Here is a 17,293-nt window from a genome sequence, read left to right as displayed (position 1 = left end):
ATCTCTTTGTGGCAAATGAAGATATTCATTAATACACACTGGAATCACACATTTTGCTCACAAGTACATTTTTTTTTTTAAAAATGAGGCTCAATATTAGTTTGTTGCCTAAAAGCTCTAAATCCATGTGTTTGTATGTGCACAGCTTTATAGTAAAGGCCATTACATCCATTACAAAGAGCATCATCAGTGGATAGTCCTTTGAGCTCTGCTGGTGCAACGGCACTGACCCAGAAATGCTGACTTTCAGGGTTAGTGCCCCCAAGTCTAAAGCTTCATATTTCTGTGCTGAGTCCATTATAGAGGTGTGGGGTCAGTGGGGTGCTGGCCACTGGGCTAGATGAGGCGTGTGACGACATCTGTTTTTTCTAAGCTTAAAAAGAAACAGCTCTGGGGGTAATTTTAGTGTCGCAATGAAGAGTACACTGTGAAAGCTTGAATATGGCTCCTCTGCCACAAATACTGTCTCATAGGGAAATGCAGGGAAGTCGCTCTCTTTTCTTTTAATACTTTTTTTAGTAACATATTTATGAAAAGCGAGGGAAACTGTACAGTTTATACCTGAGACAAGAGTTGCACTAAAAATGCTGGCTTTTTTTCCTGGTACTCTAGGTTACTCTAGGAGACGTGCTGTATCATTTAATCAATTTGCATTTTTTTGTATTTTAACTAACTAACAAAAAAAGGTATTCGTAAGCTTTCACAAATGTAAGTTTTGGGGATTCTGCTGTATCTAATCTTGCAAATTTGTTTTCTTTCTTTTTTTTTTTTTAAACCAAGACATTGTGTTGCAAAAGGCACTTTGATAGGGTACAACAGCTGTCATAACCAATTCAATTGCCTCCTGGTCAAGGTGCCTTGACTGACATCCCCCCTGTGATGCTGATGACATTTCTGTATCTTGAGTGACTCTCCTCCACTTCCCCCTCCTTTGGCCCCTGCTGGGCTTTTGATCACAGCACATGGGGAATACAGATGAGTTTTTCAGGAATAGCCAGAGGGATTGGACGTGATGCATTTCTCCCTGACCTTTCCACCAGAGAAAAAAAGAAGCCATTTCTGTCATCTTCGAAAGATGACTGTTTTTACAAGATAAAGAGAATGATCAAATTAGCCTTATCTGTCTAATGCTGCAAATCACTACAGACCGTAATGTTTTAAAGGTCCACATGAAATGTTTGGTGACATTGAACAATAACGTTTTGTTTTTTTGTTTTGGATGACTGACTGATGCAATTTAGAGACAACGATTTACCAGCAGTGACACCAAGCAAACAAGTCGATGCATCCATCATTCAGAGACTAGAAATAGAACAAGGAACAGGACATCCAGGGACAATATATTCAAGTGTAGGGCTAGAAGCATAAAATTCTATCCTCGAGGACAGAGTCCGTTTTTTTATTCATTTATGTCTAACGTAGCTTTAGCAGTGATACGTTTAAAGCATCAAAACATACATATAAGAAATGGCATTACAGGGCATTGTGGCAAAAATGTCAACTGACATTTTAACACCGCAAACAAGGCCTGAAAGGTCAGTCCTTGTACCAGTAAATGCCAATAAATATTATGTGAGCGCTCAGATCCCAGAACGTTTAGTCCTCGCAATTCACAGGGCAATGGAGTATGTACGGGTGGGCAATAATACACAACACTGCCACTGTTTTTATTGTGCTTGCAGAAGAAGTACGTGAGGAAGAGGCACATATCTGATTCCCTGAAATGGGTGTTACCCCTGAAATGTAGAAATACATGGTGTCATCTGTAATTTTGTCTTGAAGGTTCCCTTATATGATCTAATGCATAATTCTGTATCAACTTCATCCACTGCTGTCCAAACCATTTATCCAGATACCACAGAAGATTAAAGAGGATGGGGTGAATCTTGCAGAGGTGGAAACAGAGGACGAAACTTGGTATGTTCACTAAGAGCTGGCTGATTGACTTTCCCGTGTGCTGCTTTTGCTGGATGGGAGTTTATAATTGCAGCCTGAATTAATTAGAGCCCCTTCTGTGATGGGATCATCCTTTGAAGGCGGTATGAAGCACCTGTTTACCCCTGGTCTGGAGCTACTATAAAGCCACCCACCTTCAGTTTGAGCTTACCTTAAAAATTAAATCCTTTTTCCCGTACCGCAGTTCTTTCAGTTGAGCCTGGATTTTTTTGGACTGCAAGAGGAAGATAAGGAAATAAGTGTTAGCTTATTCAAATAGCGAAATTGGTTTTAGATCACGTAGCAGGATTCTGCCAGCTGCAGCAGAAGACTCCTTTGTGAGCATTCCCTAGGCAAAGCTCTGGCTTAAAGGAAGGCCCTACTGAGAGGGAGAAAATATCAAATCTACCCTTCACTGAACTGTATAGTCCACACAATGATGCCGTCATGCACTGGATTCTTGCCCACTGTCTAAACCTGAATTCTCACTCCCACTACACACATTACTGCCACCATCGCCACACACGTGCAGGTTCCTCGGTTGTGACAGCGTCTCGCCCGCCTTCAGTTAAGCCACTCACACAAACAGAGCACTTCTTCACTGCCACCCCCAAACATGCACAGTGACCAGCGCTGCCTGACATTCACTCTGCTGCTCCACATCAGTGGGCACCTTGAGCACAGAGACTGTACCCCAGATAGCTTGATACATGGCCATCCTCAAAGCTGCTCATGATGTGAGTGTGAACACTGAAAGCCTCCACACGGGATAGAACAGAGTGTTACTCTGAGTCCTCAGCGAGGCTGAGGAGCACAGGTATTGTAAAGCCTTTTGTGATTGGAACCAATACAGCATGCTATGCAAACAGAATTGCTTCAACTTGAATCCTAAGGAATTTAAGTTTTAAACATAAAGATTATTAGGTTAATAATTCATTTTAATTAACCAAGCTTTAAAATCCCAGATCCAGAGAGCTTTTCTTTGTATATTTGTATGTCTCAGCCTTATTTATCTCTACATTTCCTTGGCACAGGCAGGTGAAATGTGACATGAGGTCTAATTTTCTTTTACCAAAGCACACTGAACACAATGCCAAGGGAGAAATTCACTTCACAGGGTTTTGTGTAGTTTACAAACACCTGTGCCTTTATATATGAGATTCTTTGTCTTATTTTTTTCCCTTCCCAGGGTGACTCCATGTCCCAGGACACCTCTCACTGTTTTGTGTAACTGGATTCAAAAACTGCATCCTTGGGCTCCACATGAAAACAAGACGTTAGGTTAAATAAACACAGAGCAAACTTTACAACTGGGTCTCACAAACGTATGTAATTTGAAATTATTCAGCCTGTTTTTTTCCCTCCTGTGAACCGGGTCATTAAATAAAATGTTAGCAAATTAATTTTATTTGCATCGGTTAAGTGGAGCTTTTTGAGATACTCACCGGTAATAGGATGAATCATTTTAAAAGGCCACAGAATCATATGCTGTGGAGTATTAACTCATAAATGCAAATATTTGAATGCACTTCACTCTCTGAATTGTCAAAGCATTTTTTTTTCAATTTTCTTTTACTCCAAATAAACTATGTGAGTGTCTCCTGTGGTGCAATTCTGAGCCTATTTTTAGGGACACTGAAACATTGAAAAGCCTTTGAAACATTGTTAAGCTTTACAGTTAGCAGGCTAGTTACCTTGGCTATATTTGAAATATTTTGAAAAGCAGATTTCCCAGCAAGCAGTTTATACCCCAAATCATCAATTAAGGTTAACTTTGTCCAAACTGTGTGTTCAGTCGCCTCCATAAATGTTAAGATTTGGACTAGTGGGAGGACACTTTAGAACTGTCAAATACTTATTTATTATAATGTTAGAAAAGCCATGCTTTTTAGCTGGAATAGTATGGTTTGTGTGCTTCAGGTTGGGGATAACTTGATGTCTCACGTGTAGGAGTATCTCGAGGGCTTGTTTTCAGGTGGGGGTAGAACTGCGCTAGAGATTGACAAGTAGATTGGTCCTGTGTAGGCATTGAAGCAGACCCTCCACTATTGTGGGGACTAGAGACCTGAGCCTGAAGGTGAAGTTGTCAATTTACTGGTTCATCTACACTGCTATCTTCACCTATGGCCATGATCTGTGGGATATGGCTTAACCTCCTAGGACCTGGCGTCTACATATGTGGACATCACATTTTGGGTTATTTAGACCAAAATACTCAATTTTGCTCTACAAGGGCCTGATATCCACTTACGAGGACATTATACTGCTACTGTTCTATTGAAATTTTAAACGAATATCCTCATGTGTGGCTCTCATTTTTCTTAGAAACAAAAATAAGGTTTAAAAAAAAAATCTGGTAATTCTTTGTTTTTACATTCATCAGGTCCCAATCAGCCCAAATATCAAAGAGAAATTAAAAATGCATGTCGTGGAAGAGTTTGGGTCTTAGGAGGTTAAAGAACAAATAAGACCCATGCAGCAAAAATCAGCTGGTATCATGGGATTCTGGGATACTCCTTAGGGATAGGGTCATTTTGAGTTGGAGCAGATCTGCTGCTCCTCCGCTTTGAGTAAAACCAGTTGAGCTGTTATGGTCATGTCCAACTGAGAGAAGACCCCAGGGCAGGCCCAGGACAACAGATTACATCTCTCAGCTGGCAGCTGGCCTCGATACCCTCACACCCACCCAATAGAGCTGGAGGTGGTGACTGGGGAGAGGGAGGCCTGAGCAGCTCTGCTTAGACTGCTGCCGCAATGAACCATACACAGATAAGTGGTAGAAAATGGATGGATGGCTGGATGTTGTAGCAATGACCTGCGAATGAGACAGATCCTGCAGACCCCCAGGCAGTATGTTTTGCTCCAGTATGCTTTGATAATTTTATGATTTCACTGCGCTCTGCACAAATTCAAGCCACTGTGAGCAAGAGACAGCAAATGAACCCTGTACGGATGACTATGCTTCCTCCATTCACAGTGAGGAGATGTCCTCCTTTAACTGTCTAATTTTTTGTGAACAGAGATTTTTTTTTTACCAAAAAAAAATGTATGTAATTTTGTTACAGCTGTCCAAGTGTAATTACCAACAAACACTGTGAATTGTTGATATGCATATTAGTAAACTCCAGTCAGTGTTTTTTAGTTTGTCTTTCAAAATTACTGGGCTTTCTTATATGGAGCCTACCTTTATATGTTATTTCTCGGGGTTGGCTTGTATACATTTTTGCTTGTTTCTGTCACCCAACATTCGTCTACAGAACAACTTGATTAATGAATTCACATTCTAGCTATTCTAGCGTATACCTTGACCTCATGACTGTTATGTTCTTTTCTTTTTCCTCTAGTTTGCTTTATTCTGTGGCAAATTTTAGCTTGATCCCAAATGAAAACACATATTTTCTCATTGAGCCATTTTACTAAAGCAATCAAAGCACTGAATCAAAAATGGATGGAAGGCAAAGTACTTTTGATCCGTTTGATAATAAAGTGGCTAACTTCAATTTAAAAGTAAAACCAATAACACTGTCTCTTATCCATAGTTGTATAATCCATTGGATACTTTTATGAGGTATTATATACAAATAAAAATAAGGGTACAAAAGACCCAATAACATCAAATGGATGAAATTTTAATTTTATTTTAATCAATTTATTTTAATCTCTTCTGCTTGTTCACAGTTTAAACATAGTGAAGTGAAGTCATCATATTTATCTTCTTTTCTTCCAATAACAAGCTGCAACCAACCAACACAGAGCTACTCAAAATTATCCTCTAAGAAAAGTACAGCTCACTCTCATTTGCCTTGTCTTTAGCATATTTAACTTTTGATGGATAGTTTTGAGGAAGCAATTGGTTTATTTAAGAGCTCGAACTTTACAGAAATCATTTAACTTTTCAGATTTTTTAAGAATCCATGGACTTCTTGCGAAGGGAGCAGCAGAGCATGGTGATAATGTTCCATGGATTTATTAGTACGAGGAACATTTTTCTCATTATACAAAGTCATTTAATCTGTCATTAATATAAAATACTTAGTGCAGCTATAAAAAAATGTCTTTTTTCTATTTCTTTTTTCTTTGCATTATCGGGCAAATGAGAAAATGTGTTTGTATGCATGTCAGTATGCTGATGTCAACACACAGCTTTTACTTTGAAGGTGAACAATCACCATTTGTGGTTTGCATCTATGGTTAGTTAGTGAATGTTCGCAGAGAAATCAACGTCAACCATACAAACTATGGGGAACCACAACAACCTACAAACAACTTAAGCAATCACAAGGAGGTTTTTGGTGCAGGCTTCTTTTCTGACCCAGTAACAACCCCCAAGAAGCCACTCACCACTCCCTAGCGACGAGAAGTTGCCAAGGGGTTACTAACCAGGAATTCCTAATCACTCTCTAGGCGTGTGTGACTGAGACCTAAGGCACAAAAAAGGTGAAATGACACCAACATATGACGGATAAAGTGTCCCGGCATCATCATCATCATCATACATTGTAAGTGCAGTTGCAGCAGGAACACAGCAGCGTCACAGATTTGTCTCCTTTTGCACTGAAACAGATTGTCCTATTTGTACAGTGTGTATGGCTGAAGCATGCTAGCTGGAGCAGAACGGAGGCTGGCTCCGAGCCAGAATCATACAGTCTGAAGCAAACATTTTACTTCAATCCTTCCAGTCAAGGTAATCTGATTTATTCAGTGTAGATATAGAGAAAAAAATGTATTTTTTTATTGCTCTTGTATGCTCCCTTCACACAAATCAGTTGTATTGTAGGATATATCACCGAACCTAAAAACACCCATCTCCCCAAACGAGGTTTTATCAAAGAAGCCAAACAAATCTGCTTTCATTTCTAATTTGGTAAGGAGGAATTCTAATATTGTATGGAATTTAACTTCATAAATCACAGCTTTAGTGCTTATTGAGAGGTTAGAATAAAAAAACTAATATTTTAAGACTTAGAGATGCAAACAAGGAGCAACAACAAGGATGTACATGATGAGACATATGTGAGTGACACAGCTGCTGATATCTCATATGGTTCCCATATGCATATAAGGTAACTGGTTCTGGCCATAACACAGTTCATTCCTGATTACACAACAGTTTAAGACATGTCAGTGATGCTGTTAAATGCCTATCACACAAACATGGTAACATCAACCTTAAATAATGTAGGAATGGCCCGCATGGACTTTTAGTTTTGCTCATGTCGGATTCGCACACATGTTATTAGAACAACTGCACAACTCCCTCTCTCACACACACAACCAAAGTCTAATAATGGATGGAAGCAAAGAGCATTTATTAAAATAAGGGATGCTTCACTGGGAAAGACTCTGATATGTTTCCTAGCTCATTAACTGCCACAAAACACAGAAGATGACGATGGCACACTGCTCCATTCACAAAGCCCCGTAGAATTAATTACATGAGGCCATTCACCTTGAAATCCTTCATTACAGGAAATCCTCCCAAATCCAGCATATTATATCTTATCTGCATATGTGAGGTTTGGGTTACTCAGTGTTTCCATTAATCCAAATGCAACAATGAAAGGTAATTCTGATGATAACAGGGCGGAAATATGGAAGTGTAACAACATCCGTCATCCAAATAATGACACCATAAATTTGACAGAATAGGAAAAAGGTGACAAATTCGTTCTGGTGAGGAAAAGATGTGCAATGGATTAAATCACATCTCTAATGTTATGTGTCAGACTCCTTTACGAATGGTCTTAACCTTGACACTGACTCAAGTTTCGTAAGCTATCAGATGTTTCCCCTGAGGGTATCACTGTCTGTTTGTGGGAAGGTTGCATGACATTTTTCCAATGAAATGGATAAAAAGCAAATAAATAAATAAATACATTTCTAGCTATATATAACAGCCAACAGAAGCTTTTTGGTATTGGTGAAGTTAATCCACTGACACACCATGACAATAATGAGAATTTAATGATTGTATTTTCAGTGTTTTTGAAAATCGACAATAGAATCAAATCTTATTAAATTCAATTTAATACCATAAAGGTTTATTTATATAGTGCAAAATCACAACAAAAGTCATCTCAAGGCACTTTATATTGTAAGGCAAAGCTCACACGACCCCCTGTGAACAAGTACTTGGCGACAGCGGGGAGGAAAAACGCCCTTTTAACATGAGGAAACCTCTGACAGAACCAGGCGCAGGGAAAGGAAGTCATGAGCTGTGACTGTTTGTGGGTGACACACTGTGGAAGTCTAGGGTTGGTACATGGTCACCTGATCCAGCCCCAACTATAAGCTTTATCAAAAAGTATCATTTTAGGATTAATCTTAAAAGAAGAGAGGATGTCTGTCTCCCAAATCCAAACTGGGAGTTTGTTCCACAGAGGAATGGCCTGAAAATTGAAGTCTCTGCCTCCCATTCCACTTTTAAATATTCTACAAACAAGTAAGCATGCAGTCTGAGGTCGGAGTGCTCTGTTGGGTGATATAGAACTACGAAGTCTTTAAAATTAGGAGCTGATTATTCAAGACGTTGTATGTGAAAAGAAGGATTTTAAATGTGATTAGCTTACAATGAAATACAGTAAAGTCAGATTTACTGAAACTATTCTAAATCAATTTAGTGCAAATGATAACACATCAATGAACTGTTTTTTAATGAAGCTCAGGCAAATTGAGTAACACAGCCAAGAGCCTTATTAGCCCTATTAACCCTCATAATATTGAATGGAGTTGTCTGCTCCTTATGCCCAGATGGAAGAAATGAGTTTGAATTAACTGATCAACTGACTTGGCAGCACTCTCACATATTCTGACAATTATATTTGTTATTTCATAGGAGAATAATATTAAATATATAGCCTGGTGTCTCCTCAATATTTAAGAAATGCATATGATGGCAATATTATCTAATACAGTGCAGGAAGCCTCAAATCCGCAATTCCAAAATCCAAAAAATTAAGAAGAAAAAAAAAGCCTATATTTGTTGAGAAAAGTGTGTTCCCTGGTGCTAAAGCTGCAAAAGTTAATCAATTATTCTCTGATCAGAGTATTAATAAGCTACTGCTTTGATGAATTATTAAATGGCTTAACTAATTTTTCTTACAAAAATGTAAACCTGGCACTAGCCTCATCACTCAGTACTGCTAGGTTTTCATGTTATGCCACAACTCAAAATGCCAAAAAGAAGTATTAGTGTTAGCCGTACACCAAACACGTCTTCTCAACTCAACATTAGATACAAGTCTTTAGTCAAGAAAAACGAACAGAAGTATTTTGTTCTTAATCAAGGGCTTTCCTTTTACACTAACAGCAAAAAATACATGGCTGACCACTTTGTTAGGTACATTTGTTTAACTACTGATTGGATATTTGGTAAAGCAAATATCCAATCAATGAATCACATGACAGTAATTCAGTTGATTAAGGCACATACAGACATGGTAAAGAAGATGTAATGATGTTCAGACTGAGAATGGGAATGTAGAAAAGTGATTTACTGTAAGTGTGGCATGGTGGTTTGTGCCAGATAGACTGGTCATATTGGTTTTGAGTATTTTTTTTTAGAAACTGCTGATGTACTGGCATTTTCCCACACAGCCATCTCTAGGGTTTACAGAGAGTTTACTGAGAGCAACAGCTCTCATATTTAAGACGTCGGAGTAAAATGACCAAATTGCTTTTAAGCTGAAAGAAAAATAACAATAACTCTAGTTATGACTCATTATAAACTAGGGCTGCCACGATTAGTCGACTAGTCACGATTACGTCGACTATCAAAATCGTCGACGACTGATTTAATAGTCGACGCGTCGTTTGAAGCTTTGTAAGATCCCAAAAGACGCAGGAATAAGTAGCAGGATTTAAGAGTGTAATAACGGACTGAAACAGAAGATGGCAGCACTGCATGTACAAGGATGCCAGCTGCCGTTAAACCCCGAAGAAGAAGAAGTAGCTCTGTCCCAGAATTCATAACACAGCCCAGCTCAGTTGTCAACAATGGCGGCAGCTAGTTAGTTTTAATATTACTCTTATTATTCTTTCTGGGTCACAAAATAAACGTTTAACATATTTTCAGGCGAGAATGTAACTGTGTAAACCTCAAATATCTGCTCAGTTTATCAAGACACCACATATTTTCAAAAGCGCTCCGAAGTTTTCGGAGACGTCTGTTAACCACTAGCTCGATAGCTAGCCGGGGGCAAGGCTCACTAGAGCCGCTGAGAACACCGGACTCCCGGCAAATCGTTTTCAAACCCACCGCCGTCTTTCGCTACTCAGGTTAAACATGCATAAGTCACTTAGAAGACCACACTGGGTGAAACTCATGTCAGCTAAGAACAAGAAGGTACGTCTAATAATTCACAAGGGCTCACCAAAATTGAACTACAGAAGATGCTACAACCTACCTAAATATTGCTGCTGACCATTTATATCCCTTTATCTTCTTAGCCATCTTCTGATGGCTAATTCCAGCAACATAACCATGACACAGATTCATGCCATGGATGTGGAGTCAATAACTCTGCAGGAACTTTGTGCTGCTGTCAGTCATGGACCAATTGCTGAATTTATGCCACAAATAATTAAAACAGTTCTGAAGGTAAAAGTGAGTCCAGGCTGGTACTAGCAATGTGTACTTAATAGAGTGGCCAATGGAGTGTTTTTTTAAATAGATATTTAATGTAGTATTTTTTATTTTCTCATTCCTTTCTTTCCTTTCTTAATATAATACTGTTGATGATTATTAACGAGTATATAAGTACAAAATCACAAAATTTACAGTAGGGAAGGATCATGCATGTATGCATCATGCATATCACTAAAACTCTCCGGTGCTGTTAACATGTAATTTGAAGTCTTTTTGGCTCAGTGGTTTTCACAACAGCACATGGATTAAGAGCATACTGTAGCTCTTGCTATGTGAGGCTGATCCTCCACCTCGCATAGCAAGAAAAAACCAAGTACAAGTTAAATCAGCTTTGTAAAAACGATTACCACACCAAATGAAAAGTATTCCAATATACAATACAGTAATTCCCAAGACTCCCAGTTCTCAAGATGAGAACAAAAATCACACAAAGAGTCATGCTCCTATTTACTCACACAAAATCCCAAAATGTATCATGTCCAAAACAAATGGAATTTGTTCCTAGAAAGTTTATCTGAGACCAGCTGAAAAAAGGCCTAATCTCGCTTCTTGGACATTGCTTCAAAGAACTGATTTAAGATTCAAAGATGCTATCACAAGCTATCACAGCAAGGAAAGAAAATGAGAAAAAAATCTCTGACTCAGTGCTTTGTAAAAAAAAAAAAAAAAAAACTTAACTAAAAAGGTCTTTGAAGATAAAACCATCATTTCTAGAGAGAAATTACATAATGTTGTTCAGTGTTTAGTGAATGTTTTGATGTTTTGGGTGGGTATTCAGATTCATGTTTTGCATGAAACACTGTAAAAGGCAATAATTATTACAAATAATCAATAATAGAATAATATAATGATTTTCTATAGAAAAAAAAACATTCAGTATTATTCAAAAGTCTTGAACCACACATCAGTTTAATTGAAGTGGTTTTTGTCAAAAGTCCTTCATCCGTTTTGAAGGTCTTTCAAATTTTTTCTTTGGACAAGTCCTTGTACCTGACCATTTTTTCTAGAATGTATCTGTTGTTTGTTAAGCCACTTAACACTGACCTATGAACCCATTCAAGCAAAAAAGACACTTCAAGCTTTAGACACTTTGTTACTAGCAGCCTGTCACAATAAGACCAAAGACAACACAGTATGGAATACATGAATCAGAATTTTTACACTAACAAGGTAAATTCCTAGAGCTATCAGCTGAAAACTTGGTAAACGTATCTTTGCATGATATGCACTGTACCCTCAAAAAATCTGAGGAAACTGGTCAAAAAACTGATCTACAGCAGATGTTCAGTATCTAAAAGTCATGTGCTTAAGAAATACAGAAAAAATGCTTCAAAGACTTGACACAGGACATGAGAGATGTATCTGGCCCTTCAGTTGGTCCATGTACTGTTCATTGAAGCCTAATCAGACGTTGCCTCAGTGAAAGAGTGGCTGACAAGGAGCCATTCTTAAGGAAGAAAAACAGGGAGGAAAGGCTGAGGTTTGCCAGATCACATAAGAACTGGACAGAAAATCAATGGCAACTAATCTTATAGAGTGATGAATTATTGTCAATATGCATAAAGGAGGATAGAAGAGAAGTATAGCAGTGAGTGTCTATGGCTATTTATGAAACAGGATGAAGCCTCTCTCAAGATTTGGGACTGTGTTTTGGTTAGTGGTGTTGGGGACCTTGTCAAATATAAATTATGACCCCAAAAACCATTGGGTTTTGATCCAGCATGCAATACCATCTATTGGGAGCAGCTTAATTTTTCAGCGTGACAATGATCCCAAAAAAGCCACCAATGCAATAAAGGCATACCTGGATAGAAAAACACACAATTAACCACTATCAGTCACGGATTGGCCTCCCCCCAGAGCCTGGCCCTCAACATAATTAAAGCACCATAGGATCATTTTGACAGAGAACAGAACAAAAGGCAGACAACATCCAAAGAAGGGATTTAAATGTCCTTCAAGAAGTCTGGAGAACTCTTTCTGAAGACTACATAAAGTCAGACTGTTGAGGGATAAAGGTGATTACATCAAATATTGTCTTTGACAGTAGAATTTTCAAAACTCAGTTTTTGTCAAATGTACTGTATTACCATGTATCCCTGCTCACGCATCTTAATAAATTAATGTTCCTATTTCCCATTTTTCTAGGAAAATATAGCCTTAAGTCATGGCTCAAGAATTTTGCCCTGCACTGTATATCAGAATTTAAACTCTCTAAAGATACATTATGTTTGAGGAAGCATAACTTTCTTGCCACTAGAAAAAAACTTTTAATGATGTTGTTCGCAATTACCTGTGGCAATTTGTTTTGTAGCTTTAGAGTCCATCACTTTCTTTCACTTCACAATCATTACAGTGTGATTGCAGGCTCACTCCATAACCCTTTTAAACATAAATAACTTTCAGGGATGGAAGAAGGCACATGGAACAATGTTCTTCTCTCTGATTTACTCCTCCATTTAAAGTCTCCCAAAGGAATTGAAGACAATGACCTCCATCTACCTGTGGTCAAGAAAAGTCTAGTAGCTATTTGTTCCCTAAAGATCTCAAAGCCTCCCAGCCTTGATAACAGATCTTCAGAAGAAAAAAAAATCAGGCTGGCAGAGACTGGAACTTGGAATTAAAAAGGATTGAGGATGGGATATTATGGTATATTAACTACAAGCACATAATTTATCACCATTTTGATGACTGCCTTTGGTGTTGCATGAAAATTCTGGCTCAGTATAGCGAGTGACCCACAACTTCAATCAGTATCTCTTCATTGCATTTGTACTCTGTCCAACACTTCCCTGAAGTGTTATAATCAGACAGGCTGCATAGTCAAATGTGCCATCAAACATCTCAGAGTTTGAATATGTGATGATGGCTTGGATAAGCTTAACTGGTGAAATGTCAGGGATCTTTAGCTGGAAGATTTGTAGAAGGAAAAGGGTCTGTAATTTTCAACACCAATTTTCTACGTCTCACTAGGGACTCGAGAATAACCGTTGTCTTGGGGCTGACTTCGAGGTCAATGAAAAGCTCTTCAGCACGTAACATTGTGCAGTACGATCTTTTAGTCGGTTACGGCTGATGGTGTTCAAGACATATGTGTTCTGCCCCCCCAAACAACTCTGTTAAGCTGTGTCGGTTTATTCTGTGTTAACCACATTGCAGGATCAGAATTTAATAATTCACACTCTCAAGTGACTTCATTCAGTCGGTCAAAATAATAACACAGTTGTGGTGACAGAACTGAGGCATGGGAAACGCAAGTACTTCATGCTAAGCTATACTGTTCTAACATTCGTTTGACTAAATGTACTCTGTTATCAAGTATACTAACTATGCAATCCGACAGCCTTGCAAATAAAACACAATTTTCAAGAAGGTTTTAATGCTCAGTGTTTGCTGAATTTAATCAATGTCGGACAGATTGATACAAGTTTGGAGGAAGCATACTGCAGTGCTATGGAGCTTTGACCTATTATACAGACAGCTGCTTCCCTCGTGAAATAGAAACATTAAGATTAGAAACATTTGTGTAGAAAAAGTAGTTTACGTTTTTTAAGGGTAGAGATTCTAAATTTGGTGGACTAATTCTTCTCAGTTTCCATACTCGTACCTTCCAGGGTGGATAGCTGCCCTGCCATTTTTACCTGAAATTGCTCTGTCACTCAAAAAGCTTCATAAAATCATCTACAGCACTGATCAAACAAGTCTCATGCTGCCTTTAGGGAGGTTTAGCCTAGGGTCTCTTTCTCAAGAAAGCCTCCATCCCCACACAGAGTCATCTGTCAAGCTGTCCATATCACCTCAGTGCACTTGGTAGTAAAAATCTCAAGTCATCCTACATACTGTAGCCTGACTATAGGAAAAGCATGGAATCACCAGCTGTACAACTGCATAACTATAAACCCCATAATTACACAATACCAGCTGCACTGACTCGAGCATGTCATCAGGATGCCTGTAGGATTCGCTGCCTTGTAAGATCCTGCATGGCTAGATTACAGCGTCTGCACTGGCCATCAGGAAGGCAAAAGTGACAGTTCAAAGCTCAGCTCAAGGGCTCACTATGGATGTGGACCTGATGGACACTGCTGACTGTAAAAAAAAACTGAAAGCAGAGCTGAAGAAGAGGAAAAGTGACAGCAAAAATGACACAGACCAAATGCACTCAAAGCTACTCTCACCACAACCTGAGTTTCTCAGATTGCACTGCACAGCCATCAAAAAGCTTGCACTTAGGAACAAGTTGTTCTGAGATTCACTGGACTGCCAAAACAAAGATTGTGTGCTTGCACGCGCTTGCGTGTGTGTCTGGGTATGTTTATGTGAGAGAGTGGGAGAGACAGAGAGAGGGAGACAAAAATGGATCATTTCTAACCTTTAACTGGTCCTTTATAAATCTTTCACCACACACAGGTAGCACCAAGAGTTTTCTTATTATAGCAGCAACTAATGAGCTAAATGATAAGCTAAGCCATGAATAAAAAACAAACAAACAAACAAACGTAATTTTTCTAATATATATTAATATCTTAAAACTTTGCATTGAATTAAAAGTAATCACATTGCATTTCTCAGTTAAAGCACTGTTTATGCTTTGTTAAGACTACTTGCTCGCACTATGTCTGCAATATGTTACAAACTGCACTCTTTTCATGAACAATAGACAATTAAATAGCTGGAGCTGAATATTAACTATGCACGAGGTGAAACAGAATGTACTAATTGAAAATTCTTACCTCCTCAGCATAGGCATCACAAAGTTTGTTCCCCGAGAGCAGCTTGTTTTTCAAGCTCTTGTTCTGAAAAAGAGAAAACACAAAAGAGGTAATGACATTTGCATCTGCCCTGTAGCCTGCACTGCATGTTGCTTTAGCATTTTTGGTGCTGTATAAAAAGCACTATTGACTCAGTGGGCATCAGTTTCTCCAGCTGGGCAATTGACTGTATAGGAGCCCTCGCAGCAAGTGCTTGGTTGCCTCTTGATTTCAGACTTAAAAGCAGTCAGGAGTGGCCTGTCTGACGATCTGAGAGCGCACTCTGGCTCGCAGGCCTCTTAAAGGTCAGAAACGTAGCTCAGGGCAAGACCCCAACTGAACTTTAAGCATGATCAGCAAAGTCTTAAAATCATTTGAATGGCAGTGGGTGGAGAGATGCCAAAGTATGGGTCATGAGCTGTTGGCGCCAGTTAACATCTAAATCTGGAGACAAGTGAATGATTCTGTCCAAACACACAACACCTGTAACATCAACTTAAAACCAAATCTATAGATTATTACCAAATGTACATTAAATTAAATGTAAATTTAAAGAAAAGAAAAAAACATAACGCTTAATTGGACAACTTCTGCAAAGTGCAAGGGCAGCAGAAATTATGCAATGTGCTTTGTCTTGTCTTGCAAATTCAATTTCTTCATTTGCAAAACATGGTTGAATCCAAATAGCAATTAAAAAACATTTATAGTATAACCCCATAAGGTTTGTGGTCACAGGCTTGCTGTACCCAAGAGCTTTTTCTGTGAACTGAATCTGAATAAAACTATAGATGTATTTATGTATACACTATGCTTCTATAGGTGTTCTGGAAATTGTGTTGCAACATACTTGATCAAGGAGATTTCAAGAGAATCAGATTCTTTATACAGAAACATTTATTGCAGCCAGCTTTGAAATAAGGAGAACAAAACGACGACATGTGTTGAGAGTGTTGTCATCCAGTGCCAATGCCGGTTTTTTTTTTTTCTCTCAGAGGGCGTATTCATACTGATCATACACGATTTATAAAGTCTTCATGCCTGATCATATATTCAAATAAGGTTAACACAGCTCCTTTGCTGTAAGTATTGAGGAGGAGGAGGAATGGTATGTATGCAGAGCCTGTCTATTCTCCCAAAATTAGAGGAGAGTCTCCGCTCAAGCCTTAGGGCCTAAATCATTATATTCTTTCAAGAGATTCCACTCTCAATGACCTTTGAGACCTTTCCGAATGGAGAGTTTCACTTTAGTCAGAAAAATCCTTTACAATATGTTTAAAAGGAAGTCTGCACTGACACAGACTGCACTGTAAAGACAGACGGGAATATGGCTGGAAAGCAATAACAGCATTTGATAAGAAGGGAATTTCCCTTTTTTAATTGGCACTGATCTGGTAATAAGATCGGTCCTAAACCAGCTTAATGCTTAACCCAAAGTAACCATCAAGTTTTCCAGATGACGCAATCAACAGGACATTCAACCATGACAAAAGCTTATAAGAACTAAAATTGGACTGCGTCCAGAATCTGCAAATCTGCAAAGTTTGGACTGTCTCTAATGTGATTGAAAACCAGACTGTCTCCGAAATGTACTGCGAAAAGCTACTTGGTAAACCCAGTATATTTCTAAGAGTTATATTTATAAGTGTATACAAGCTTTTAATTGGTTTGTAGAAAGAGAAGACTCCAGCTTCAGCTTGTTTTTGGGATTTATTTTCCAATGGTTACATTTTTACCATTAACTTCTGTGCAATAATGCAGCATTTAAATAACTAGCTAAAAGAGAGAATAATCAAGTGAGCGGACCACAAAGCCTTGAAATATTCAGAGAAAATATGTCACCTCATTGAATTGACCACGAACTCCATGAATTGACCACATGAATGTGAGGACATGTATCTGACAGCTAAAGCTTGGACTAAAGTGAGTCATGCAACAGGACAAAGATCCTAATCACAGCAGC

The 17,293-nt window shown here is 38.6% G+C and overlaps 1 protein-coding gene across 2 annotated transcripts in view; it reads right to left on the bottom strand.

Moving 5' to 3' along the window:
* luzp2 (leucine zipper protein 2) overlaps positions 1–17,293 on the bottom strand; it is a 139,550-nt gene that overhangs the window by 21,850 nt on the left and 100,407 nt on the right. The window contains exons 6-7 of one of the 2 annotated variants that reach the window (XM_063471524.1): positions 15,316–15,378; positions 2,108–2,170 (exon numbers count right to left, since the gene is read on the bottom strand). In XM_063471524.1, coding sequence (XP_063327594.1) covers positions 2,108–2,170; positions 15,316–15,378 — 126 coding nt within the window. The remainder of the gene's footprint in view (positions 1–2,107; positions 2,171–15,315; positions 15,379–17,293) is intronic. The other variant, XM_063471533.1, reaches the window with a different exon arrangement.

The sequence above is a fragment of the Pelmatolapia mariae genome, linkage group LG1 (assembly GCF_036321145.2).
Source record: "Pelmatolapia mariae isolate MD_Pm_ZW linkage group LG1, Pm_UMD_F_2, whole genome shotgun sequence".
NCBI classification, from domain to species: Eukaryota; Metazoa; Chordata; class Actinopteri; order Cichliformes; family Cichlidae; genus Pelmatolapia; species Pelmatolapia mariae.
The sequence above is the reverse complement of the archived record's forward strand: the minus strand, read 5'-3'. Positions and strand labels throughout refer to the sequence as shown.